We start from the raw sequence: 26910 nt of genomic DNA, 5'->3' as shown, positions 1-26910 counted from the left end.
TTGAGTTTATATATCCCACGCAAACCCCAACCCCAACCCCGGAGGGGATAAGATTGTAAATTTCTCTCCCCTCGTAGAGTCATCATGTCGACATGTCGTTTCTTACCGGCCCTGGTCATTGATTTCGATTTCTGGTGGTGAGATGGGTTTTCTTTTAGGAGGGCCTAAATTACTATTCATCTAAATAGTAAGAAGTATGATTTGAGTGTTCGATTGCGGCTAAATTATGCCTCGTCATTTAGATTGCATAATACGGACTCCATCACGCGTACTTATATTTGACCCGCCCTCAAAATCAATTTTTGTAATAGTCCAACCCTCTTATTTGAGCATTTTGCGTTTACAATGGAGAATTTTCGCTCTCTATAGAAGTCGATTGACCAAGCACTGCCTTAAAAATGCATTTTCTTCACTAGTCATGATTTAAGATTCAAGATTTCCCTAGTCAATATTAATTCTCTCAAATCATTTTCTAATCTCAAGTCTTGAATCCTTTCAAACTAGGCCTAAGACGGTTCGGGTTTGAAAAAAAAAAAAAAATAGGAACCGAAATCGAACTGAAGGGGATGTTTTCAGTTCGGGTTTGTGAAAATTTAAGGCTGGAACCGACAACAAACCGAACCGTTTTCAGTCGGGTTGGTTTTGTCTGTTATTGGTTCTAAACAAGGTAACATAAACTGCAAAAACAATCAATTGCCAAAGTGCAAAACTGAAACATATTTATTCCAAATTGGGCAACTGAAACTCACTGTTTTTGACCATCAAAAGTACAGAAATCAGAAATGTATGAAACTGAAATCCACCATTCTCTAGCTTATGAATGCCATCAATTGATCAAACTATCAAAGAATGAGAATAAACTAAACTACTAAAGCACTATGCTTATGTGCTACCCTTCTCTAGTAGCAATATCTGCCATATCAAGCAAATGAGCAATTACACCAGTATTACACAATCAAGCAGCATATCAACTTATCAAGCAATAATCAAACTGGAACAATAACAAAGTGACAAACTGTCAAACTATGAAAGTGAACTGAAATAAAATGAGTAGTACACTGTAGAGTACAACAACATTATTAAAGGCTGAAACAGAAATGAAATAAAGATAGCAAGCATTCAAGTGATTCAACAAGTTCAACAAACAATCAAACAATCAAGTTCTGAAATAACAATGATAAAAATTCAAAAAATGCAGCAAACAATCAAACTATCAAACATCTTCTAGACTTCCACAATTCCAGTACTTTGCTTTACATTCATGATTATTCCATAGTTCCAACTTCCAAACACAACCTGCTGCAACTCAAACAAACAAACAAAAACCAGTAATTTCACCAACTCACCAAGTCCAGAACTGATTATTTTAGTTCACCAACTCAAACAAAAACAAAAAAACCAGTGAGCAAACCTGAGCTTATTTTATTTTTTTCACACTCCTAGTCTTTGACACTGATTTGGAAGATTTTGATGCATCACTACTCTTTGAAAATTTGGAAGACTTTTTAGCCTTTCGGCTTTGTTGAGTGGCATGGGTTTCTTCAACTTCTACTGCTGCACCTGCATTGGCCTTCTCCAATCTTTTTCTCTCTTCTTCTGCTTGTTCTACATAAGCGCAAACAAACAAAGAACAGTTCACATTAGAAGTCGTAAAGTTGCAAAACGAAGCTAATCAAGCTATGTAATAACAGTTCACATTATTAAGTAAAAAATGCAAGTATGTAAGTTACTAACCTTTTTCAACATCCTCGAACCACCCCATTTCCTCAATGGTTGGAATATATTCTAACCCAATTATTGCATCAGATTTGAGCCAATTTTGGAGGCAGATTAGGGCTTCAACAGTTCGAGGAGTTAATGAACTCCGATGAGGATCAATTACCCTCTTCCCTGTGCTGAAACTACTCTCACTAGCTACTGTTGAAACTTGGATTGCTAAAACATCCCTTGCCACAACTTGCAAGTTAGGATACTTTGAACCATTAACTCTCCACCAGTCCAAAATCTTCCAATTTTCGTTGTCTTGAGGCTTCTCTATGAGATCAAGCAAGTATTTATCAACCTCTTCTCCAACCACCACTGCCTCACCTTCAAGCTGCTTGTTCCACAAGTCTAGCATAGAGACCCTCTTCTCGGTTAACCCTCATGTGGGCACACTTGGTGTTGGTCTGCTGCTAGGGCCTTCTCCCACATTTCTTTTCCTCTTTGAAGCAATATGATCACTATTAGAAGTCGCATACAGATCACACAGATCCAGCACAAGCTGTTTCACTTCATCTGAACTCCTCTTAATCTCTTCACTTCCCATGTAAAGCATTGTTTCACACACATAATCAAAATTCTTCAGTTTATACCTCGGATCCAAAACAAGTGCAACAAAAAACAACCCATTGATGTCATCAAGGGATCCGAAATATTTCTTGTACTTGGTCCTCATTTTGTTAGCCATACCAAACAAAACCTTGTCACTCTCACTTGAATCACTATCAATGGGCTTGTGAAACAGCTCATCAAGCTCTGCCTTGACTGTGACTATGTCATGGAAGGCTTCGTTTGCTGTAGGGTGAAGCTGTGCACTCACACTAACTGTGACATCATAGAAAACCTTCAGAAACTTCACAAAAACACTTGCTTTATCCCAATCAGCTTGCACAGGGGGCCCTACCCTCTTCCTAGCCTGCCTCGGCCTAACTTGAGTTTCAGCCTCTATATTTTCATCATCAAGCTCCTCATCTTCATCAAAATAACTTCTGTAGCTAGCATCTTCCTCATCTGCCATTCTATCGAAAGCCTTCTTTAATTCTAAAGCAGTGTCTAGCATAATGAAGGTGGAGTTCCACCTTGTAGGCACATCTAACACACACACTTTCTTACACGGTATCTTCTCTTTCTCAACACATAGCTTAAATGCATCATATCTTTGTCCACTGCTCCTCACATACCTAACAGCATTTCTAATGCTAGCCACTGACCTATCCATTATATGCATACCAGCCCTCACAATTATGTTGACAATGTGAGCCATGCATCTCACATGCATAAACCTCCCATCAAACAAAGGTTTCCTAGGCCATCCACTCATTTTGTTTTTAAGGTACTCTATGGCTACCTTGTTTGCCGATGCATTGTCTACTGATATAGTCAATACCTTATCCAAATTCCATTCAACCAAGCAAGTTTCCAAAATCTTTCCTATGCTATTCCCACTATGGTTAGGTATAACACAAAAATTTAGGACTCTTTTGTGCATATGCCAGGCAGCATCTATGAAATGTGCTGTTATCACCATATAATTGATGTTCTGACATGAGGTCCATGTGTCTGTTGTCAAACAGACAGAATGTGACCTCAATTCCCCCTTCAATGTCTGCCTTTTGGCATCATACATGCTCAAAAAATTCTTCACAACAACTCTCCTACAAGGCACATTCCACCTTGGTACAGCTACTTAACAAAAATAAAGAAACCTCGGCCTTTCAATTGAACTGAAAGGCAGTTCATCCAACACAATCATAACACATGCAGCATCTAGACATGCATCTTCTGACCACTGCCTAGAAACTAAAGAGCATTTCTGATCAAACACATCACTGGTTAATATTTGTTGACTCTCTTCTAAGTTGTTCCTACCAGGATACCCTTTGCAAACTAGCTCTATATGCTTCCTAAGTGAACTAGTACCATTTTCCCTAGAATCACAAGCTAAATGAGTGGAGCAGTACTTACACTGAGCTCTCTTTGTACTGCCAACTACAGTCTCCTGTCCATCCACAACCTCCAGTAAAGGCTTGTCGAATTTGGTGAAATGCTCCCACACTTCAGACCTCTCCTTCTTGGCCTTCTTTCTCTTTGTGTTCTTCGCAGGCTCAAACTTCTTCTTCCCTTTACTTTTTGAAGCTCGAGTTGCTGGAGAAGGAGATGATGTTTGATTCTGTTCATCTCCATTTTGTGGAGCAGCCACGACCTTATTGCCAGTTACTGAATTAGTGGAGTGACTGGATTGAGTTCCTGACTCAGAACATTCAGAGGCCATTACTTTGGACTGGAATCAATGGAATCAGAAGAATTGGGGATTTGGGGATTTTTGAATTGAGGATCGGCCGATCGAGTGAAGGCGTGAAGGAATGGTAGAAGGCCTGAATAGGGTTTTCGAATTTTAGGGTTTCAGTCGGGGATGACTGGATGAGGTTGAGACTCGAGAAGAAGGAGGAAGAAGAAGAGAAGAACTGAAGATTGAAGAACTGAAATGAGTGAAATCGGGGCTGCGTTTACAATTTTAGGGTTTTAGATCTGTTATCTGTAAGCTAATGATAGGATGTCAGGTGGAAAAGGAGACCGTTATATCGGTTCTCCGGTTTTTTGCGTTTTAAACATACAGGAACCGGACCGAACCGGTTGTTTCTCTCTCGGTTCTGTTTTCCACAAACAACCTATATTTTTCGTTCAGGAACCGCACCGAACCGCCGGTTTCGAGCCGGTTCTGCGAGTTTTCGGGTCAAAAGTCTCAGGCCTATTCCAAACACCACAAATGGAAATGCTAAATCAATTCCATTCCATCCTTGAAAGGAAAATTAATACAATTCATTTTCTCACCGTAACATTCCGGTCAACCAAACGGGGCCTAAAGGCTTTGTCCAGAACTGAAGAGTAAATGTGTGTGCAGGGTTAGAGAGCGAGAGAAAGACAGAGTAACAAAGCACCAAAAGAAATGCCATTTCGGCATCAACAGTCTCACTAATACACCGATACATGTGACCTAAGAGCAACTCCAACAATAGGGTTCAAAACCAGATTTTGTTGAATTATAGGATTTTTCATCTCCAACAATGTCTTTTAGGGGGAATTGGTGCTAAAATTATAGGACTTGGGTTCATCCCAAGTTTCATATTTGAGACTTTTCCAAAACCAAGACTCGGATATTGTTCATGGGGCCCAGTAAATGGGTTATTATTTGCTTTTACTCAAAGTGGCCCTATTAATCTGACGGCTCAGATTTGAGGAATAAATGTGATCAATGACTCTTATTAAATCAAGGGTTATTATTTCTATTTTGTTCCAAAAAAAAATTAAAAAATTACCAGAAAATTGAGGGAAAAAAAATATACCCGTTGGAACAGTAAATTGTGGGAAATTCTATAAATACCAACCCATTCTTTTCTATTTCCTCACGGAGGATCTCCTTCACAATTTTTCATTCATTCACCCATCTCCTTCACAGTTCACACCAAATATCCTCCATTCATTTAATAAAAAACTAATTAAATGAAAAGAATAATTTTTAAATATTATGATAAAATTAAAATATTTTTTTTTACCTTATTTAAGTATTTAGCTATATTAACATATTATTTAAAAAAAACTATATTAACATACTTTTAATATAATATTCATCAACATTATAATATGAATATATTTTAATCAAGAATAGTGAAATAACACCTCCATATAGCACCTCTTTGTTGGAGATAAGAATTAAGTCATATATGAATAGTGCAATAAGGGGGTGCTAAAATGAGAATAACACTCCCAAATAGAACCTATTGTTGGAGTTGCCCTAACTCTACCTAAATGGAATCAATTAAGTTGATAAAGAAAAAAAAGCAGACTTGTTCATTAACTGGAGCAGGACGACATTTTGAGATAAAATGAAATTCATGGCCAGATGAGAAATATGCCAAACGGCTCACTCTTGTGAGGTCGATTGTGGTGTTCCAACTACTGGCGGCGGTGTTGATCCGAGGGGTGTTGTGCTTTCTGATCTGTTTCCAGAAGATGGACGATTCTCATTATCCATCCGCCGCACGTTTTCTATCATCTTCACTACATCCAGCATCTTAGGTCGCTGATCTGGCATTCTTACCACGCAAGACATAGCTATCTGTAACATCTCCACCATTTCTTCCTCTATGCCTGGATACCTCATCAGTTCTAAGTCAAATACTTCTGCTGTCCACTCCTCACGAACAACTGAATGAACCCACCTGACCAAGTGGACAATCTCATCACCAGCAGTAGTATGGATGGGGGATTTTCCAGTGAGGAGTTCGAGTAACACAACCCCAAAGCTGTACACATCAGCAGGCTGTGCTGCTTTTCGGGTGTCTGTCACTTCTGGAGCTCGGTAACCAGCAGCACGGGAGATAGGTGGAGCCAGTGAGCTCATTATAGTTGTCAGACCAATATCAGAAACACAGCCATACTGTTGTGGATTGAGAAAGATATTTGAGGCTTTGACGTTTCCATGGACAAGCTTCCCTCCATTCTCTGTATGTATATGAGCGATTCCTCTTGCTGCTCCAATAGCTATTCTTAGTCGGGTATCCCAATCTAAAGGAATTCTATCCTCTCCTCTTCTACCTGAAAATGGAAAGAGTGTTTAGCAGAGCAAGGTCAAAGGAAAATTGTCCTTCAAGACATGTCAATGCCAAGTAAGATTGAGTTCCTCTCAATTACCAACCACAAAAAAGGTTTGTTTATTTGAACATAGGAAGTTCCATGATGAAGATATAAGTAGGGGTTCACAATAGAATAACATATGATGCTTGAAATCAGATATTCACACCACCACACCATTCAGGAAATGTATTTCTGATGCAGCATATGGTTACAAACAAGCTTGGAAATTGGAATGGAAAACACTGATGCCTGTTCTTAGAAGAGAGGAAACAAGTAAAGTTGATTCTACAAAAGTCAACTCATATACTAGGATCACATCAAGGTTTGACCCTGTACGACTCATCGATGTTGATCGATTTTGTATAGATTAACCATGGATTATCCTAGTTTCAAACTCCTAATCCTTGGTCAAAGATATTGAAGCCTTATAAGTCTCAGACAAAACAACATCTATGTGTGTGCATATACTCTCATAAAGCTACTTTCCCTTGATGGCCAAAGTAGTAGGGGATGTACCACAAAACTTCATACCCTGCCGGCAAAATAACATTGGTGTGTGGGTGCAAAGAATGAAGCTACTTTCCAGTTTCCCTTGATGATGGGGTATAGCGGGTAATAAACCACAAGACTTTATACCCTATTGGAGTATTGGTGCCTTCTAGATATTTTCATGCATTTATCACAACTGGACTCAAAAGCAATCCTTGAATAACCAAGTCATGGTTAACCTTCACAATTCAAAATTCAAGTTTGGAAAGATTCTAAAGCCAGTAGAATATTAGCACTTTAAGCAGGAAGTAAAGTAGATTCTACAAAGTATAGATCATGGACCAGGATCATATTAAGGTTTGACCAGTAATACATCCAGACAGCAAAGAGCCAAAGACACAGTTATATTTGACAAATCAAAAACCATTCAAAACAGCTATTGAGCAAACCCTCGTAGCATTCCTCTAGGTTTTGGGTTTGTTCCAACGAGCATCTATCACATCCTTACGACATTTCCAATAAATTGTGCGAACTAACTGAATTCTTTGTAAGCTTTGCCTCTCCTATTAATACTCCACCAAAGCTAGAGCAATGTACTGATAAAAAGACAACCTCTATGATGTATAGGATTCAAACTCCAAAATAAGATTACAGCAATATGCTATTTGCATTCAAAAATTTTCAATAGACAGACTCATCAAAGAATGAAGACAGCAGACAGATTCATCAAAGAACGAAGACAGCAAACGTACCGTGTAACATAGCTGAGAAGCTCCCCTGAGTATGGTAGTCATATACCATCAGCTTCTCATCTTTGGAATAATAATATGCCTTGAGTTCAACCACATTTTCATGCTTAATATTGCCAACAATCTCCATATGCTGCTCAAAGTCCTTCTTCCCCACATTAACATCCTTCAACCTCTTCACCACCACAATCGTTGCATCCTCCAATATTGCCTTATATGCTGTACCAAATGTCCCCTTTCCGAGTACCTCAGCTGAAGCCCTCAACAAATCCTCCAGATCAAATGCATAGTGACATCCCTCAAAGAAAACCAGCCTATTATTCGCATCTTGACTCCTCGAAATCACCTTCTCCGGCGACATTTCCCCCTTCTGCAACTTCCCGGAAAGCCCATCTTCCCTTTTCCTTCTTAAGCAGACAACAAGTATCAGACATGCAAACGCCACAATGCCCAAAACAGCCGCTGCAATAATAATTCCTAGCAATGCAGTCTCACCAAGCTTCCCAGACTTCTGATTCGGCTTACAGGGTGGAGCAACAGGAGGAACCTCAGCCGGAAAATTGGCAAAAGAAAGGTTGTTGTTACCCCCAAACACTGCCCTTGAAAACCTCTGCAGAGATTTAGGCACAATACCACTCAGATTATTGTTGGACAAATTCAGGAACTGCAACTTGGGCACTTCAATGTCAGGAATTTCACCCGAAAGTGAGTTGTTGGCAAGATTCAAAGCCGAAAGCTGAGTCAGATTGGAAATCGACTCAGGAATGCTCCCATTGAAGCGATTGTTGGCCAGATTGACAACGGTGAGGTTGTTCCAAGCTGAGAAGTCAGGCAATGGCCCAGAGAAGTTGTTGAATTGGAGATACAAAAAAGACAGGTTCTTTAGATTGGAGAAATCAGAAGGGAAGTGCCCATTAATCACATTGGATCTAAAGCTCAGAGTCTGAAGCCCTGAAACCCTACTGAGAGTATTGGGCGGTATCGGGCCGCTCAATCCGATTCCGGGCAATCTGACGGCTATAACATGGGACTTATCTGCACTGCAAGTCACTCCAGTCCAGTGGTCACAGACAGGAGTGTTGCTATCCCAATTGAGAGAGCGAGAGTGAGGGTGGTTGATCACAAAGTCAAGCAAGGCTTGCTTATCTTCAACTGGGTCTGCATTTCCATGAATCAAGAAAACAAAACCCAGCAAGAAAATCCAAAGACCTGTCATTTTTTTTCTACCCCTCAAAAACAAAAACCCAAGAACTTCTTCAAGCAGAGAGTGAGCTGTTTCTTCTGCAAGGCTTCACTTTTTTCATTGCCCTGTGGTTCTTGGCTGGAGATGAACTAAAAACAAATATAGAAAAGAAAGAAAAAAAAAAAGAGAGTAAATTTGAGTTCAAACAAAAGACAGAATGTAAAGGGAAAAGAGAAAGGGGGAAAAATGATCAGATTCCAAGGCAATTGTCTAGAAAAAGTTGAGGTGACTCTGAGAAACTCAAGCTGTAAAAAGAAAAGAAAATTAATTTGAGCTTTGCTTCTTGCAGGCTTTGAATAATGTGTTTTAGTCAAAAAGGTACTTATTTTATATAATGCACAAAAGCAAAGTCAGTACCACCAGAAACCGAGCTTCTCTTTTTGTTCTTTGTTTCTCCAACTTTTTGGTTTAAATTTTCAAAAAAAATAGCACAACCCAATACCAAAATTCTTTACTCAGAAATGAAAAAAAAAAGGTACCCAGATAGCTCAATATACCTAGCAAAACAGTAAAGACCCTTCCTTTGAATTTTCCAGATCTGACCCAAGAGCGTCCTCTGGATTTTTGGAGCCAACCCAAGTACAAAAACCTAGACAGAGCTATGCCTCTGTGACCAAAACAATCCAAAGAAACCACTATTCAGAAACAGAGCAAAACGTGGAAGCATTGAGCAAGTAATTGTACCAAAAATAAAGACTGTGTTTGGCTCACAGCGAACACATTGGGCAGTGGAGAAACGTACAAGTTATGATGGCTCTCTGAAACTGCCACCCAAACCGAACGAACAAACAAGTGGCTGAGCAAATTACCAAACGCCCCCTTGTTACGGTTTTAGAAGCGTGGTTGAAATGAACAGAGAAAACCGTGAAGCTTTTTTTTTTTCTGAGCAGAGCTTGCCGTGAAAACGAGCCTAATATGGCGGAAGAGGTGGGGGGAGGCGGTTATAAAGTGGAGCGGGAACGCCGTTAATGGTGATGGGGGGTGTGGTTGAGATGGTGACGTGGTTGTCGTTTATTGGCAGACATGTGGGGTGTGTTTTTAATTTCTTGAACGTGCTTCTCGTACTGCGCTGTCGTTTTGATAACGGTAACGGCGAGGTCTACGGTTGATTCTGGGGGCCGGGATTGGATGGGTGGATTGGACGACGGCGGCTCTTTAATTAGCTATGGGTTGTTAAACACATTGATCCTATTAATTAATGTACCCTAGATTGATTACCAAATTAAAAGTCAATCATGTGCTACATTTAGTAGTTAGTTATCTCATTAGATATGGAATTTATCAAGAAATTAAAGAAAGGATTTTGATTGGTAAAGGTTTAAAGGAAATGTAATATGAATCACGACGACTTGTTTGTTAAGTATCAATACCTTCATTTTTCATTTTGTACTTTTATCTTACGAGGTGAAAAACTTAATTCTACAGCAAAAATTAGATTTCAAAATAGATGCCCTAGATGCTGACTTGATAAAAAGCAAAGACATGAAGAAATACTATGGCTTAAGACGTCAATAGTAGTATCACAACAGTTAACTTTTAAAGAAATCATGATAAAAATAGAATTACAAAGTGTCCCTTATGATTTGATACATTAAACTGAGTTCAATTTTAGAAGTTGAAAAGGTGCATGTAAGTATATAATACACTCAAGTGTTGCAATGCTATTCAATTGTAAACATATGATCCCACATAGAACCTCTATGTAGCACTCCTTACATAGAAAAAGTGAAGATAATTAAAACACCATAAACTAGTGTTTTCCTTTTGTCTCAACCCTCAATCCATTTCAAATAAGATACATCTCAATCATGTGTAACACTCTAGAAGTAACTTTCTTTTGTTGTCATATGTAATAAACAATCAACTACTTGTTCGTGGTCCAAAAATGATTCAATTGTTTTTTTCTCCTATAGTACCATACTCCTACTTTTATCAAATGTTACACTCCATTTCCATAACTTGCGGTTTTGCATCTTTTGTTTGAGAGAGAGAGAGAGAGAGATGGTAGTAGTTCTCACGCTAATTCGTTATGATTACCAACTACAAGCTTTTTTTAAGGCAATTTGTCATACACATGACAAACAAGAACTTACAAGAGAAATATATTACATTCCACTTTGGGAGGTTTTTCTACAGACTCAGAACCTGTATTACAAGTAATTAGCATCAAATCATCGAATCACTTTTTTAGATTATATATTAAGGATTTTGCCCCCACTTGAAATCCACCACCAAATCCTGATTTTCTGAAAGTAATTAGCAGATTAACTCTTACTATAATCATTACTGGAAAAGATGAACAAAGTCAGAACTACAGGAATCTACTAACAACCTTTTATTTTCATAGAATTGGGTGTTATAAGTCAATGCAATTCACTATGTTTTCAACCAGCTAAGCTTCCATTACCCAAAAGCCTCTTCTATCTCAGCACCTGCTACTGTTACCACTCTAAGCAATGGTCCCATTTCACCATTATTTAATCATAACCATAAATAATTACATACAATTAAATCTATATCCACCATACCCAACCACTGCTGTGACCAGCATCAAATCCTAAAATTAAAGAAGAAGCTGAAAATTATCTGAAAAGCATTTAGCAAACTCTTACCCTTGAAAACCAGTACACAAAGCCATCAGTCTCTCATTATCTTCCTGGTTTCTCTTGCTCTTATTCATTTGTTTTCTTCCTCATTTTTTTTTTCATTGATTCCCATAGCTTACGTTAGTTGGAATAGTATATAGTAATTTAAACACAGACCATTATTTGATGACCTAATCTAGGTTGTTAACAGTATACACATACAAATTAAATCTTATTAATTTGATTCTTGAGTTTCTACTCTAGGAACACAACCACCCTTGTCTTAATGCATGTCTCTAACTTTATGGCTAGCTTCAACCAACTGTGAACTAGCATTTCTTTTTCAATCACAAATGCTTCACGTCTCCATTGGCCATTGTTAATGTCCGTACTGGGTTGGTGCAAAATGCTTAGTTTATGGTTCAGTTTTAAAGCTTAGCTATAGCTAGTGTGGTGGTGGGCACCCATGCATATCAGGCAATGAATCATGCACCGATTATGCATAGTCTCCAAGAGCTACTCTCATTTATTTGCAGACTCTTTTATAGTTTTATAGGGAGAATCCAATTATTAAAGCAAATTGGGTTCGTGTAGTAATTGGAAGTTTCCAAAATATGATCCAATAGCACCTAAACCTTTTGTTTGTGCTTTGATTTGGCTTGCATTCCTTTTGTAGTGTTGGGATTGCATGAAGATACAGGTCATTTGCAGCTGTCTAATTCATGTTTAGCTTTTTGATTTGCTAAATCTGGCTTCATACGCTTTGGATTGGGAATATTAATTTATGGAATAGGCTAGTACTATATCTCCTTCAGTAAGCATGACTGTGAGTGAGACACTAGCTATAGCTTCATTGGATTAGGTTGAGTGATATTTTACCTCTTTTAAGACTCATATAAGTTGTATCATGCACTGATTACTTAAACATTAGTCAACTTATAACTATTTGGTCTTTTCGCTAGTTGGTGTTTGTTATAATATATTGTTTTAGTTGAGACTCCTGTTATTATCTTAAGAAGTTCTCTTTATGCATATTGTTATCTGGGGTATAGGTTCCATGTCCCTCCATGTATTCTACGATTTCATTAATCAAGGTTTGAGGGCAGCCGCACCAGTTCTTATTAAAAAAAAAAAAAAACTATTTGGTCTCACCTGATAGGCTGGTATATAAATTAGAGTTTGGAATAGAGGGAAAAAAAAACAAATTCTCTTTCATGTTTTAACTTAAGAAAAAGAACATACATAAGAAAAATGGTATTTCTAAATGTACCCAGCAAATCTCTTAACACACCCAGCAACTAATTTATTTTAAGTATTTTTATATATTTCTAGCTAACTTCCCCATAATACCCTCATCCTTGTACCCAGCAAATTTGGGTGTTCTTCAGAAAAACACACCCAACTCATTTATTAACAGCAATCTCGCAATCTCACAATCATGCTCTCCATGTTGAGTTGGCTAGGGCGAGTGGTTTAGTGAATTTTGCCATCGATTACTGTGACCCTTTCTTTGATCCATCGTTTTTTGTTGGGTGACAATTCTTATTGGTAGAAGGAAACTATTCAAGTACGATCGTGGATTAAGATGTTGTGTGTACTGCTGAGTTTGCAATGTTAATATTATTTCTGTTTGCTGATCAAAACCTTTGTTATCCATCTCCCATAACACATGAACTCTAGCCTTTACTCATAGGAGGAGTGTAAGACCATATTCACAAGCTTTCTTTATGAATATGGAGTATAATCATGTCGCGTTTCAGTATGTGTTGAATACTAGACCCAAATCACTGAATGAAGTTGTCGTACACCGTGGGTTTGCTTAGGTTGGGTACGCAGATCTGAAATAAGGCTTTATTTTCTTTGCTGGGTAGTGAAGGTGAGGGCATTTTGGGGAAGGTAATTGCTATATAAAAAGAGTATTTAGAATAAATTAATTGTTGGGTGTATTAAGAGATTTGCTAGGTACATTTAAAAAGACCTTAAGAAAAATGATGGTTGAAAATAGAGGAAATTGAAACCCTTTAACCCATTTGAGTTTGTTTATCTCACTTTAGAGAAATTGAGTCATTTTAATATCGAACCAACGAACCAAACTCAATATCAAGCATTGTTCGTAGCATTGTTTAGTTTGTTGCTCTTGTTTGGCAAGTGAGGTGAAGAAGATATTGCCTAGGGCCATGCATTAAGGAATTGAAGAGTGCTCTAATTAATGCATATGAATTTGTTTCTAGAGTTTCATGATACTGGACATGATCACTGTGTGCTATCATATAGTATTTTCTCTTAATTGACTAAACTTTACAGCGCAACCTGTGGGAGCTTTGTAACTTAAGGGCGGACAGGTCAAACCTTGTTTTTCACTTGAAAACTGAATAATGCCAAGACTATTAATCACTTATGAAGTGGTCTGTTATTTTTTTTTTGAAAAGGGGTTTGGAACCCAGCCTAACTGGGAGGCTCAGCCCCACGCCCGTTATTATTTATTAAGATTTAAATGATGAAGTGGTCTGTTATTGTTCATGAAGGAGTGTATAGATGAGTTTTTGGGAGGGACCTCATGGTTTTATTCTCATTGAAACCAACTTTTTTCATTGATTTAGGAGTGAAGTGAGTTGTTGAGGGATGCTTTTCGTTGTTCCTCCTTATCCCCAGACTAACACATCAAGGTTGTTATCAACTTCACGAGCATGTTGGAGCATATGTTTCTGCATATTGTCCTTAAGTCCTCAACCATGAACCATTTTTGCAGCTACATTGATTTTAGTATTAAGTACATATGGAACACAAGGTGCATGTCTATTGTGCAATGTCATCGCAATTTCTGAGGTTGGTTCTGGTTTCTCATTGTATTTTTGTTCAAGTTTTTTTTTTTTTTTTTTTTTTTTGAGAATAAGAATCCTTTATTAAAGATAAACAAGATTACATAATACGGGAAAGACTAATGGTGGACAAGAATTCCCCACTCTCCTCTTTGAAACCTAAACTAGTTACTGGTCCGTCATCATGAATGATCTCTATGAGCTGAAGGGGCTCAACCCCTAACCACCTATATCGCCTAATTAACTTCTCGGGCTGCATAGAATCCCGAGAATATCGATACTACCTTATAGACAACCGCTAGAAAAACCAACGCCCTCTTCCACACCATGTCCCAAAGATACTAGACCACGTGCAAGGATCGCTCGTCAGCACATTGACCATAAGATAAAACTGACAATAAACCGATTCGTCCCCAGGAAAGACACCACATCCATGGCACCTCAATTTGACCCAACCCTAGCTCAAATGAGTAGGGACATGCTAAAGACCAGAAGAACCTAACAAAAAAAACTACCTTAAACAAAAACAAAAACCAGCCGCTGCAATCCTCTTCTCTTTCTCCAGGTGCTCCGCCGGCAAACCACCACCATAAATCAATCCCTTCAAGCTCGCCTCGCCGAAGAACTTCAACCCACACAACAATCCACACCGAACCCCCTGCCTGTTTTCGGTGGGATCCAAGCCAAAACCACGAACCCAAACCAAAAACCAGTAAGGAGTTTATTGTACCCTATCGCCCGTTTGCTTCCACCGGCTTGAGAGCCTGAAACCATCATTGAAAGCTCCACCATCGAAGGCTCCGACTATTGACACAACGTAGAGCAGTAACCAACACCATACGATCCATGGCATGTCGCCGCCATGATCTGGTTACCTACTCCATGTTTGCACTGCCGCCGATCGCCAATCGCTCATCATCCACACCTGCGCTGCCGCCTGAGAGGAGAGAAACATCTTACAGAGCCCAGACCAACAAAGAAAAAGCAAAACCTAAAGCCTCGAGACCCCACAGACCAGTCCAGCAACACCCGCCATTCGTCGATGAGGCCAGAAGCCATGGTCGACGCGGGGGCGCCGCCGGACAGGCGCCGAAAAATAAATGTAGTTTCTGTCTCCTGTTTTCGCGGAGCACTCAACTATGAAAAATAAATGTAGGACATCTCTAGTTACTCGAGACTACGAACAGAAAAAAAACCCAACCTCATTTATAGAAGGAGTAAATTTTTTTCCTATTTTACAAAAATTAGAAAATGTTCAAATAGCAAATTGAGATGTCTGAATTGTATTTTTGTTCAAGCAATTTCAGCAAAGTGTAGCAATATTTGTTCTGTTGTTCATAATGACGAAAGGATGTACAATATTCGTATATAAAAAAAAAGGATGTACAATATTTGTTTTTTTTTTTCTTGTACCATAGGACAATAAGATTCTAACTTCGTTTCTGAATATCATAATAACAAAATTGCAAATATTGTTACATTGATGGATTAAAATTCCAGAAGTTAAAGAGATTATCACAATATTTTATAAACTAAATTGTTGACGAGCATCAATAATGCATTTGTCATTATCGTGGAAACAAAAAATTGATTCAAAATTTCAAATGTGGTGAGGCATGGGACGTGTAATGGAAAAGATAAAAGAAAAGTACTGATAAGCAGATATTTGTCAGTGAGAGGCCTAATACATACCTTGTGATATATAAAAATCTTTACAAATATAAACAACAAATCAGAGTGGCGCAGCGGAAGCGTGGTGGGCCCATAACCCACAGGTCCCTGGATCGAAACTAAGCTCTGATATTTATATAATTTTTTAAAAAAATTTTACCTCCTTTTTTTCCAATTTTTACCCCCTTTTTTTCCCTCACAATTAAAGCAACAACATAGATTAACAAAAAGCAATATCCTTTCAAAAAAAAAAAAGAAGCAACAGCATAGATTAATTTTGTTACTGCCTCTACAGTTCAATGTACACTTTCAATATGTAGGAATATCACCCATGTAGGTTTTACACTATAGCTACAATGGGGGGAGAAACTAAAAACACATCTCCCACTTCCTCAATAATTACTTAATTAGCAAGCATCACCAAATTAAAAGAAGGTGACCATGCTCTTATTCACCACCTTATTGCAAATAAACGAAATCTTAACATGAAGTTTACCCCCTTGTACTAGTTTTGTGATTCTTCTGTTCTTGAGTGTGGTGTCTTCAGAAAACCTCTCATGTCAGGATCAAGCGTTTGATCATTAACTTGAAGCCAAAACAGAGAGCTCCACTCGGCCGGTCCATTCCTCACCGGGCTTCAAGGTGATTGGCTTCTCAATTGCTGCTCCATCAACACAAAGCATTTGTTTGTACTCTTCATCTCCAAGATCAACTATGGATTTGGATTTTTTATCCCATGGGTTCCAAACCGCTAAGAAAAAGTAAAGTTGAAGAACACAAAAGTCATTAGTTAATCGAAGTGCTACATATATGAAAAATATGCGATCACATAAGTGGCTGTTTTAACTATTAAAGTGCCAACAGAACTTCTCAAACTATGTCTTAAGGACAAAAGAGAGTTGTAATTCCTGGGGAAGCTAAAAGTTATTGATAGCAATTCTTAATACTGAAGTCAATGGCATGAATCTTACCAACATCTGGAAGTCCCTCCTTTCGTACAACAAATGTCCTCTTTCTTTCATGATCAAAAACAGCTATTGCACCTGAAGAACTAAGGTACGCTCGGTCCACCTGTCCGAGAGTGAAGACTTCATAAGAGGACCATTCGGCTTCACTAACAAGTTGAGAAGGTTTTGGAAAGCATGATTTACCTCTGATTCAAATGTTAAGGCATCCCCTTGTTCTGTAAAGCGCTCCTTTTCACATAGATTGTCTAGGTAGTCAAGAGTCTCCAGGCCCTCAATCCTCACTTCACTGTCAGTTCAGATCATACTAATTCATTTCTCAAAGCTATGTAAAATTTACAATCACTCTACTACCTATTCATTGGTACACAAGGCGAACAAAGCTCATGCTGTACTTTATTCTAAATCAACCAAAAGTATGATACCACTTACTCCTTTCTAATTGGACTGGTATCTGACATTGATCATGATGTGATCTGTATAGCTTTTGTTTCTGACCTACTTGACATATATGTCACAAAGCAAATAATGATTAACATTCCTATGAAGTTCTCATATTTCAGATTTCTCTTCTTTCTTTGTTTGTGAAATGTTAGAGGAATATTTTGACTGCAAGAGATTAGTCAGTAGCTAGATATTATAGTTAGAGATTTATTACCAGAATAACATGGATATAAACACTTAATCACATTGTTTAGAACTTTAAACAAATAGTTGAACCCCATTTTGGTGTAAATTTGGGGACATATGGCCAACTGTGGTCTACCATCTACCAAATTTATAGGGAAGGGAAAAGGTAAGATGACTAGCCCTATAGCTACTACTCGCTTTTGGTTTGCTTACAAATTTTAAACTCTTAATCTGTACCTGATATCAGAAATGGAGAAATATGTGTGGTAAGCAATTGAAAAACTGAAAGGCTTGCAATTGATGTTCCTGATGCGTGATATCAGGGTTAGATGCCCCTCTGCTGCCAGTGAGACCCTAAGACGAAACTCGAAGCTGAAAAAACATGATTCAAATCATCTTCTCAGAAAGAACATATATTTTTGAAGTTATAAAGCATATGCCATGCTATCATACTATGATACTTTCAGGATTCAAGCTCAAACCTATGTGGCCAAATCTTCAAATCATCCTCAGATGGTTTGAGTAGCAAGTCAATGTAGGCCTTGCCATTAGAATCATTAGGATTTAGAGGTGGAGGTTCATTGTCGATTGCCCAAATCCTGTTCCTGGCAAATCCATTCTGCTCCAATGATCCATTTCCAAACTAAAGCACAAATCGCATGAACCCATAAGCCCGAATTAATCAAAATTTCCTATGTTAAAATCTGCATAGGAAGTTAAGAACAGGTGTATATATTGTATACCTGTGGAAAACAGATTGGAATTCCTCCTCTCACTGCTTTTGGTGGCTTAAAGACTGCCTGTTTAAACATAAATAGGGGAGATTGACAGAATTAATCTATGTAATTTGCAACAAGAAAGAATAGTCCATATTGTACACGTTCTTTATGAAACACAAATTAGACAATGAAGGGGCAACAATGAAAACTTTGAAGATCTTTACCTTACTGCTAATGAACAACAATTCTTCGCCACGCTCACTCCTCCAGGACAAAACCTGGCCTCCATATAAGCTAACCTGGATTATATTCACATAACAAAATCAAAATGCATGTAAACAATAAGCAAATAAAGAGGTACGAGAGTCTAGTTTACCCTAGCGGAAGCTCCTCGAGGATTTTGAAGGAGAAATTGATCGATTCCATTCTTGTCTTTTGTAACTTCAACTACTGCTGCTCCAGAATGATTCATTTCAAATTTTCAACAAAAAGCACATCAATTTAAACAAACAAGAAGAAGAAACAGGAAGCTCTCTATCTTTCTCAACCAAAAACAAGACCTTGGGCTTGGAACTGGCTTCAGAGAAAAGTAGTATACAAGTTCAGCAGGGCATTTAATCGATCAAACAGTTGAGAATCACTAACTTTTCAATGGTCTTTTCCTGTGACAACAAACCAATCTTCCCGTGAACTTGAAAACCAATCCCAACCACCAGTTCAACTAACTCAATCTTTCTTCAGCAACAAGCTCACCAACAAAAACGTACAGAGCCAAGAAATTAATGAAAAACCCAATTCCAACTTTCAAACAGATCCAGCTTTTGGTGAAGAAAATCAGTAGAAAGCTCAAATCTTTGTGCAGTCAAATGACCAAAAAGCGTGTGGAGATTCCAAAATTTGGACCAAACAGTCCTAAAATTCCCAAAATGGCGGTTTCGAACAAGAAAACAAAACGTGTCTGTGATTGAAACAGTTCTTTGTCCAACCAAAAGGAAGAAAATTTGGAATAAAAAGAAATGAGGTTGACAAATGACAAGACCTTTTCCAGAAGAAAGAATCAAAGATGAATCTGTATATGAATCACTAATTCAAAGAAAAGGAGATTGAAGGGTCAGAAATTAGAGATAGATAGAGGAATTCATGACTACTAATAAATTAGTACCACTTGCATATGGAAGCTTAATAAATTAAAGCCTATGTTTTTATGTGTAATTTACGTATAAGACATGGCAACCAGCTAGCCATGAAGAATATGAAACAGTGCTGGGTTTCCACACGTGATATAGACAAGTCTCAAGTAAGAAATGTGCGATCGTCTTTAACAGAATTAACTACCCATTTGAAAAAAGGATAATAGAAAATATATATAGAACGTTTCCACCACTGGAGATTCCTTATTTCTACCGTTGTTCACAAAATGTTTTATCAGTTTTCTGCCCCTACTTTTAGATTCCATCTTCCATCTTCCACGTTTCGAGTTCTGATTTCACATCGTTTGAGATTTCACAACGTAATTCTCATTGTTGTTGTATAAGAGCACGTGAAGAGAAATAAACAAATGGTTATTCACGATTGCTGGTAAAGGAGGAGTTTCAACGTAGTTTGCAAGATGTATTCAATGTACACTCTGCATTATTTGAGTTGAACCATCCGATCACATTTTCTGCATTAAACATGGGCCATTAAAAAGAGGAAAATTATGATGGATATATAATTGAAGCGATCTTTTTCTTAGGCGTTGATTAATGAATATAAGTATTATCCTTTGGGATTATTGAGCCTCATCTTGCCAAGCCAAGTCTAAAGCTCTAAATACGTAAGCAAAAGATTCCCTAGAGAAAGCACAATCTGATGTCTACGTTCTGATAATTCATGAAGACAATGACGTAAACAGAGAAAAACGGTTCAAGGGACTCGACAGGATTCCATGTTAGAGAAGAAAGCATGAAGTGGGTTAAATACAAAAGTTTATGGACTATTTCAGTTGTGGACAACTGGACATTGTCCCAACTCTGAGCAATGGTTAGGGAATTCCTTTGTTTCCTACTTTTGAGTTTTGACTCGCAATTTCAAAATAAGAACCGAGGTTTAATATGAGAAGCAAAAAATTAAAAGCCACCCAGAAATCAAAAGGATTGGTCACCAAAAATGGTTAAGAGGAAATGGAGGACTTGGGTGCAAACCGTGCAATGAACTAATGAAATACCAAGAATTCCTTTAACAAAATAACAAGGCAGGTCTAATGGTCTTTGGTGGCTTCGCAATGCAACTGCTGACTTTTTCAACTACCACATCTTTAAACAAACAAAGAGTATAGCAAAAGAAAAACACAAACTAAAGAGTATAGTGAAAGAAAAACACAAACAGATCAAGAGAACAACTCCTATATATTAATATCAACCCCATCAAATTTCTCCGAAAGTCAAAACTACTAAAGCTACTATAGCTAAAGTGCAATGCCCTGTTTGAGTGAAAGAAAAACACAAACAGATCAAGAGAACAACTCCTACATATACTTATTTATCAAACCCCATCAAAATTCTCCGAATATCAAAACTACTCAAGTTAGTGCAATGTCATGTTTCTACAACTCAGCCAAAAGGGGGTGGGGGAGACTAACTAAAAGTAACTACTACTGCATCTTCAACAGGTTCAAATGTGATGCGAATCAATGTATGAAATGAAGTCCATCATACGAGACCTATAAAACAGAATATCAAATTTCTATAAATCAAGTTTGAAGTTGAAGAACAAAAATTTTAATCAGCAGTAAAAATCTAGAGAAAGTTACCTACCAGAACCCCCAATCCATGTCACACCATGCTATAAGATTGAAAAACCTATTGCTGGTTGCAGTTCCAGACTGGGCATCAAAGATGCAGGACCTAAAAGATAACAAGATATGGGTATTGAAAAGATAAACGACTGTTGGTATTTATGAAACGGCCCAAAATTTAACCGAAAGCATCATTAATGGCAGAATTAGATTTGAAAAGTACTAACACACACATAACCAATTCGCAAAGCTATGAATCTTAACCAAGCATCAATAGAGCAATAAAGAAATTCAAGTAAAATTATAAAACAGAGGAAAGCCTAAACCCTAAACCTCTCTGTTTTCTTTTCTTCTCAACATCTCTCTATTTCCCTCTCTTCTTAATTCTCTCCCTCTCCTTTTCCTTTTCATTCTGTTCCTCTCTTCATCCCCCTGCTCTTCTTCTTCTTTCTTTCCTTCTCCTCTTCTCCTTTTTCTTTCTCGTCCCCTGTTCTCTTCCTATCTCCAACCCCCCATCCACAACTAAAACAAATCCCTTCTTATCTCTTCACACTAAATAAATAAAAATACAAGTAACAATACAAATAAACAAATATTTACCTATATATATATATATATATATATATATATATATATCAGAAATTTAGACTAAAGGAGAATATGAAACAGTGCTGGGTTTCCACACGTGATATAGACAAGTCTCAAGTAAGAAATGTGCGATCGTCTTTAACAGAATTAACTACCCATTTGAAAAAAGGATAATAGAAAATATATATAGAACGTGCAATTTGAAGTTTCCACCACTGGAGATTCCTTATTTCTACCGTTGTTCACAAATTGTTTTATCAGTTTTCTGCCCCTACTTTTAGATTCCATCTTCCATCTTCCACGTTTCGAGTTCTGATTTCACATCGTTTGAGATTTAAAAAAAAAACTCTTACGTAATTCTCATTGTTGTTGTATAAGAGCACGTGAAGAGAAATAAACAAACTGTTATTCACGATTGCTGGTAAAGGAGGAGTTTCAACGTAGTTTGCAAGATGTATTCAATGTACTCTGCATTATTTGAGTTGAACCATCCGATCACATTTTCTGCATTAAACATGGGCCATTGAAAAGAGGAAAATTATGATCGATATATAATTGAAGCGATCTTTTTCTTAGGCGTTGATTAATGAATATAAGTATTATCCTTTGGGATCATTGAGCCTCATCTTGCCAAGCCGAGTCTAAAGCTCTAAATACGTAGGCAAAAGATTCCCTAGAGAAAGCACACTCTGATGTCTACGTTCTGATAATTCATGAAGACAATGACGTAAACAGAGAAAAACGGTTCAAGGGACTCGACAGGATTCCATGTTAGAGAAGAAAGCATGAAGTGGGTTAAATACAAAAGTTTATGGACTATTTCAGTTGTGGACAACTGGACATTGTCCCAACTCTGAGCAATGGTTAGGGAATTCCTTTGTTTCCTACTTTTGAGTTTTGACTCGCAATTTCAAAATAAGAACCGAGGTTTAATATGAGAAGCAAAAAATTAAAAGCCACCCAGAAATCAAAAGGATTGGTCACCAAAAATGGTTAAGAGGAAATGGAGGACTTGGGTGCAAACCGTGCAATGAACTAATGAAATACCAAGAATTCCTTCAACAAAATAACAGCAGGTCTAAAGGTCTTTGGTGGCTTTGCATGCTTCAAGTTGCACTGCTGACTTTTTCAACTACCGCATCTTTAAACAAACAAAGAGTAAAGCGAAAGAAAAACACAAACTAAAGAGTATGGTGAAAGAAAAACACAAACAGATCAAGAGAACAACTCTTATATATACTTATATATCAACCCCATCAAATTTCTCCGAAAATCAAAATTAACTACTAAAGCTACTATAGCTAAAGTGCAATGCCCTGTTTGAGTGAAAGGAAAACACAAACAGATCAAGAGAACAACTCCTACATATACTTATATATCAACCCCCATCAAATTTCTCCGAATATCAAAACTACTAAAGCTAAAGTGCAATGCCCCGTTTCTACAACTCAGCCAAGAGGGGGTGGGGGAGACTAACTAAAAGTTCAAATATTAACTAGCAGTGCATCTTCACAGGTTCAAACGCGATGTGAATCCATGTATGAAATGAAGTCCATCATACGAGAACTGCAAAACAGAATAATAAATTTCTGTAAATCAAGTTTGAAGTTGAAGCGCAAAAATTTTAATGAGCAGTAAAAATCTAGAGAAAGTTACCTACCAGAAACCCCATTCCATGTTGCACCAGGCTACAAGATTGAAAAATCTATTGCTCGTTGCAGTACCAGATTGGGCATCAAAGATGCAGGACCTAAAAGATAACAGGATATGGGTATTGAAAAGATAAAGAACTGTTGGTATTTCTGCAAACTACAAATGATTAACAAACCACTAACCTCTTGTCACCAATGAGGTAAGATGACATAATCTGATCATCACGGAATCCGAGGATTCCATTGAGCTCTCCATCAGACTCTTGCCTATCAAGGAAGTAAATATAATATCAGAAACAAAAACATCTGCATTGTCATATAATAGCAATGGACTATACCAAAAAAAAAAAAAAAATCTGTGACAAGACATACTTAATAACATCTTTGATCTAGGCATAAGTTGCATTATTCTGAAGCATGACACTTAGTTCCACATATGTAGAGAAGTTGCGGGTCGGGAGTATAGAAGGTCACTCCAGTCAATTTCCTGTCGAGAACTAGCAGATAGTTTTGAACAGCCTGAACAAAACAAAAGTTAATACTTGTGGTTGCTATACTAAAGCCAAAATAACAGTAGCTCATCAAAGTTTCCAGACCTTAACGATGATAGAGGCTTTAATAAACTAGAATTATGTATGCAGAATGATTCACATATTGCTAATGTGCTATGCTTAGTTATCGGAAACTAGCTAAATTTATATTGGCTTCTTCATGTTCATTATGACTTTCCCATGTACTTCTTGTATGTTATATTTAAATCAATAATTTACCTATACTAGTGTAACTCAATTACCAGATCGAAATCATTTTTATACCCCGGACTATATATATACACGATTTACTTGTACAAGCAACTCATACCAAAAATGCATAAGCACCAACTTAGAATCATCAACAAAGATGTCAATTCTAATAGGACTAAACAAAATACGTAAAAGGAAAACACATTTAATCAAGCTTCATGCATAATATTAGGAGTGTACTCATTGTGATTGACACCAATTATAAACATGGATAGTGTGCAGTGGAGGATCCAGGATTGATGTTAGCGTGAGTCATGGTATAATATTAGGAATGTAATATATTGTAATTATATTGTAGTTAGTACTTACCTATTCTTTGTGTGGTAGAGAATAGAGACGTAAGTCAATTGTATTCCTGTAATTCTCTTTATATGCCTCCATTGTGAGATGAATGATATATCAAATAATTCACTCTCTCAATCTCGTTATATTTAACTATTGAAACCTTAGGGGGGGCTTGAATTTCTTAAACAAAAAAAAAAACAAAAAAAAAATTATGGAAAATCTCGACGGTGCGAGAGAATTTTATTAATTAAAAAAAGATACACCTAGTCAAGGGGGACGTAGTGAGCATTTGAACCACGCCTATAACATTTGAGATAATTTAACTATATATAGTCACATAAACAAATATAGAAATTAGAAAACAAACATTTTGTTCCAGTTCATAGTTCCAGACTTCTAGTTCATAGTGCCAATGACTCATTCACAATTAAACATTTAAATAAACAGAAAGAGAGAAGCAGAGAGAAGTAAATGGTACTGCATCTGTTAAACCCAATTAAAGATGTAGTTTAAAAGAACTCAAGAAGCCTCCTAAGAACTACACGCCTACACCTACTGACCTTGATTGATTTTCACATCAATTAAACCCACATCGCAGATAGCAGATCCTTGACCGCAATGTTCAATCCATTACAAGTCTATAATTAACCCACGAAATTGAATTTGAGATCAATCTTTAACCCTAAAAATTGCCCCAAATTGGATTGATTGGATTAAACAAAATTGAAATTATACTTGCATTGAATTGAATCATTGATCTCTGAGAGAAGTGGAGAAGGGCAGATGGCGAGAGACGTTCACTCTCAGCGTTCTCTGAACACTCGAACCAGGTCGCTCGAACACTCGAACCATGACGTTCACTCTTTATCTTGTTGTACCGGTCGTCAAAAGAAGGTTGTAGGCTGTAGCATTTCCGTTTACGCGCACATATGATTGAAGAGCTAGGTTCTTCATTATGGCCACTTCGAATATTCGACTGTAATCAGAGATTCAGAGGATACATATTGAAAACTGAGGCAAGCAACACAAAACGAGGGTTTCACTTGGGGGAAGCGGCATACCGAAAGAAGAAAGGTTGGGCTAGGGTCACATTTCGACCAGACTTCAGGTGGGGTTGAGTTAAGAGTATACCAAGTTTAAAAAATAATAATAATAATAAAAGAAGTATACATGTAGTTTTTTTTTTAAGCCCAGATTTTTGGGGTGGGCTTGAGTCCCTCCAACGTTGTACCTAGATCCGCCAGTGCGTAAGACCTACACAACTACACCCACTGAGCTTGCCAGTGCCAATTAAATCCACATCGTAGACGGCAGATCCTTGACAGTAATCTTCAATCCACTACAAGTCTACAACCCACGAAATTGAATTTGAGATCAATCTTTAACCCTAAAAATTGCCCTAAATTGGATTGATTGAATTAAACAAAATTGAAATTATACTTACATTGAATTGAATCAATTGATCTCTGAGAGAAGTGAAGAATGGAAGACGGCGAGAGACGTTCACTCTCAACATTGGCTGAACACTCAAACCAGGTCGCCGAACACTCAAACCAGGACGTTCACTCTTTAGCTTGTTGTACCGGTCGTTAAAAGAATAGTATCGTTTACTCGCAGGAGACGCAGCTATGAAAGAGCTAGGTTCTTCATTATGGCACTTCGAGTCTTCAACTGTAATCAGAGATTCAGAGGATACATATTAAAAACTTAGGCAAGCAACACAAAACAAGGGTTTCGCTCGGGGGAAGTGGCATACTGAAAGAAGAAAGGTTGGGCTGGGGTCACATTTCGACCAGACTTCGGGTGGGCTTGAGTTAAGGGTATACCCATATTTTTTTTTAAAGTATACATGTATTTTTTTTTTAAGCCCAAAATTTTGGGTTGGGCTTAAGTCCCTCCAACGTTGTACCTAGATCCGCCAGTGTAGAGTACGTCAGTGAGTACCATGGTTTACAAGCTTTTCGGGGGAGTGTTGAAGGTCGCCACTGGACCAACGGCCGAGAAGGTGCTCAACCAGGGACCGAACGAAGTGCGGGTACTGACGAACAAAGCACCAATTGAAGTAAAGCTCGAAGTGGAGATCAAGAGTCCCGTGGTCGTCGTGATGGCTTCTTCTGGGCCAGGCTCAGGTGATTTCGAGAGGCAGCTCGTGGAGATGGTGGCAAAGGCAACGGTGGAGAAGCAAAATCCGGAGGAAAGCAAAGATGGGTGAGCCCTTGAGTAAGTAGGAATTCAAAGTCTATATATAGGAAATGGTCAATCGTTTTGTTTCTGATTATGTACGTTAACGTTGATGATGTAATGCTTGAAAATGGTTTGTTATTGATATGGTTTTTGTGTGTTTTGTTTTGTTCTGTTCATATGGGTTGTATTTTTTGGGATAATTTGTTCTATCTTTTCAATGTTCATATGGTTTTTTTTTTTGTTCTGTGTACACGTACGGAATAATGTGTCCAGAAAATGGAGAGAGAGAAATCTCAGGCTAGGTTAGAGTTAGGTCCAGAAAATGTACGGAATAAGACATGTAGTTTCTTTTTTTT

At 37.7% G+C, this 26910-nt stretch overlaps 2 protein-coding genes and 1 long non-coding RNA gene across 8 annotated transcripts; all 3 read right to left on the bottom strand.

Moving 5' to 3' along the window:
• Positions 1–5425: 5425 nt before the first annotated feature.
• Positions 5426–9777, bottom strand: LOC133744020 (probable inactive receptor kinase At4g23740). 4 transcript variants are annotated; one of them, XM_062172130.1, is made up of 4 exons: positions 9620–9777; positions 9375–9484; positions 7638–8966; positions 5426–6357 (listed from the first exon to the last, which is right to left on the bottom strand). In XM_062172130.1, the coding sequence occupies exons 3-4, from the start codon at positions 8848–8850 to the stop codon at positions 5684–5686; spliced, it is 1887 nt and encodes a 628-aa protein (XP_062028114.1). In that variant the 5' UTR covers positions 8851–8966; positions 9375–9484; positions 9620–9777; the 3' UTR covers positions 5426–5683. The 4 variants fall into 4 exon arrangements, with proteins under 4 accessions (XP_062028114.1, XP_062028117.1, XP_062028116.1 ...); XM_062172133.1 differs by lacking the exon at positions 9375–9484 and having other exon boundaries at positions 9620–9774; XM_062172132.1 differs by lacking the exon at positions 9375–9484 and having other exon boundaries at positions 9562–9771.
• A 6430-nt stretch (positions 9778–16207) lies between these two features.
• On the bottom strand, positions 16208–19490 carry LOC133744024 (putative glucose-6-phosphate 1-epimerase). Its single transcript, XM_062172136.1, has 8 exons — positions 18643–19490; positions 18491–18565; positions 18291–18347; positions 18030–18190; positions 17785–17919; positions 17104–17206; positions 16924–17023; positions 16208–16703 (listed from the first exon to the last, which is right to left on the bottom strand). Exons 1-8 carry the CDS (start codon positions 18736–18738, stop codon positions 16534–16536), a joined length of 897 nt encoding a protein of 298 aa, XP_062028120.1. The 5' UTR covers positions 18739–19490; the 3' UTR covers positions 16208–16533.
• A 3355-nt stretch (positions 19491–22845) lies between these two features.
• LOC133745118 (uncharacterized) lies at positions 22846–25488 on the bottom strand. Of its 3 annotated transcripts, none has more exons than XR_009863453.1 (5): positions 24931–25488; positions 23655–23801; positions 23466–23549; positions 23291–23380; positions 22846–23196 (listed from the first exon to the last, which is right to left on the bottom strand). It is a non-coding gene; the product is annotated as an uncharacterized LOC133745118 (long non-coding RNA). The 3 variants fall into 3 exon arrangements; XR_009863454.1 differs by having other exon boundaries at positions 25106–25488; XR_009863452.1 differs by having other exon boundaries at positions 23655–25488.
• Between the last annotated feature and the right edge of the window lie 1422 nt (positions 25489–26910).

The sequence above is a fragment of the Rosa rugosa genome, chromosome 4, assembly GCF_958449725.1.
Source record: "Rosa rugosa chromosome 4, drRosRugo1.1, whole genome shotgun sequence".
Classification (NCBI taxonomy): Eukaryota; Viridiplantae; Streptophyta; class Magnoliopsida; order Rosales; family Rosaceae; genus Rosa; species Rosa rugosa.
The sequence above is the reverse complement of the archived record's forward strand: the minus strand, read 5'-3'. Positions and strand labels throughout refer to the sequence as shown.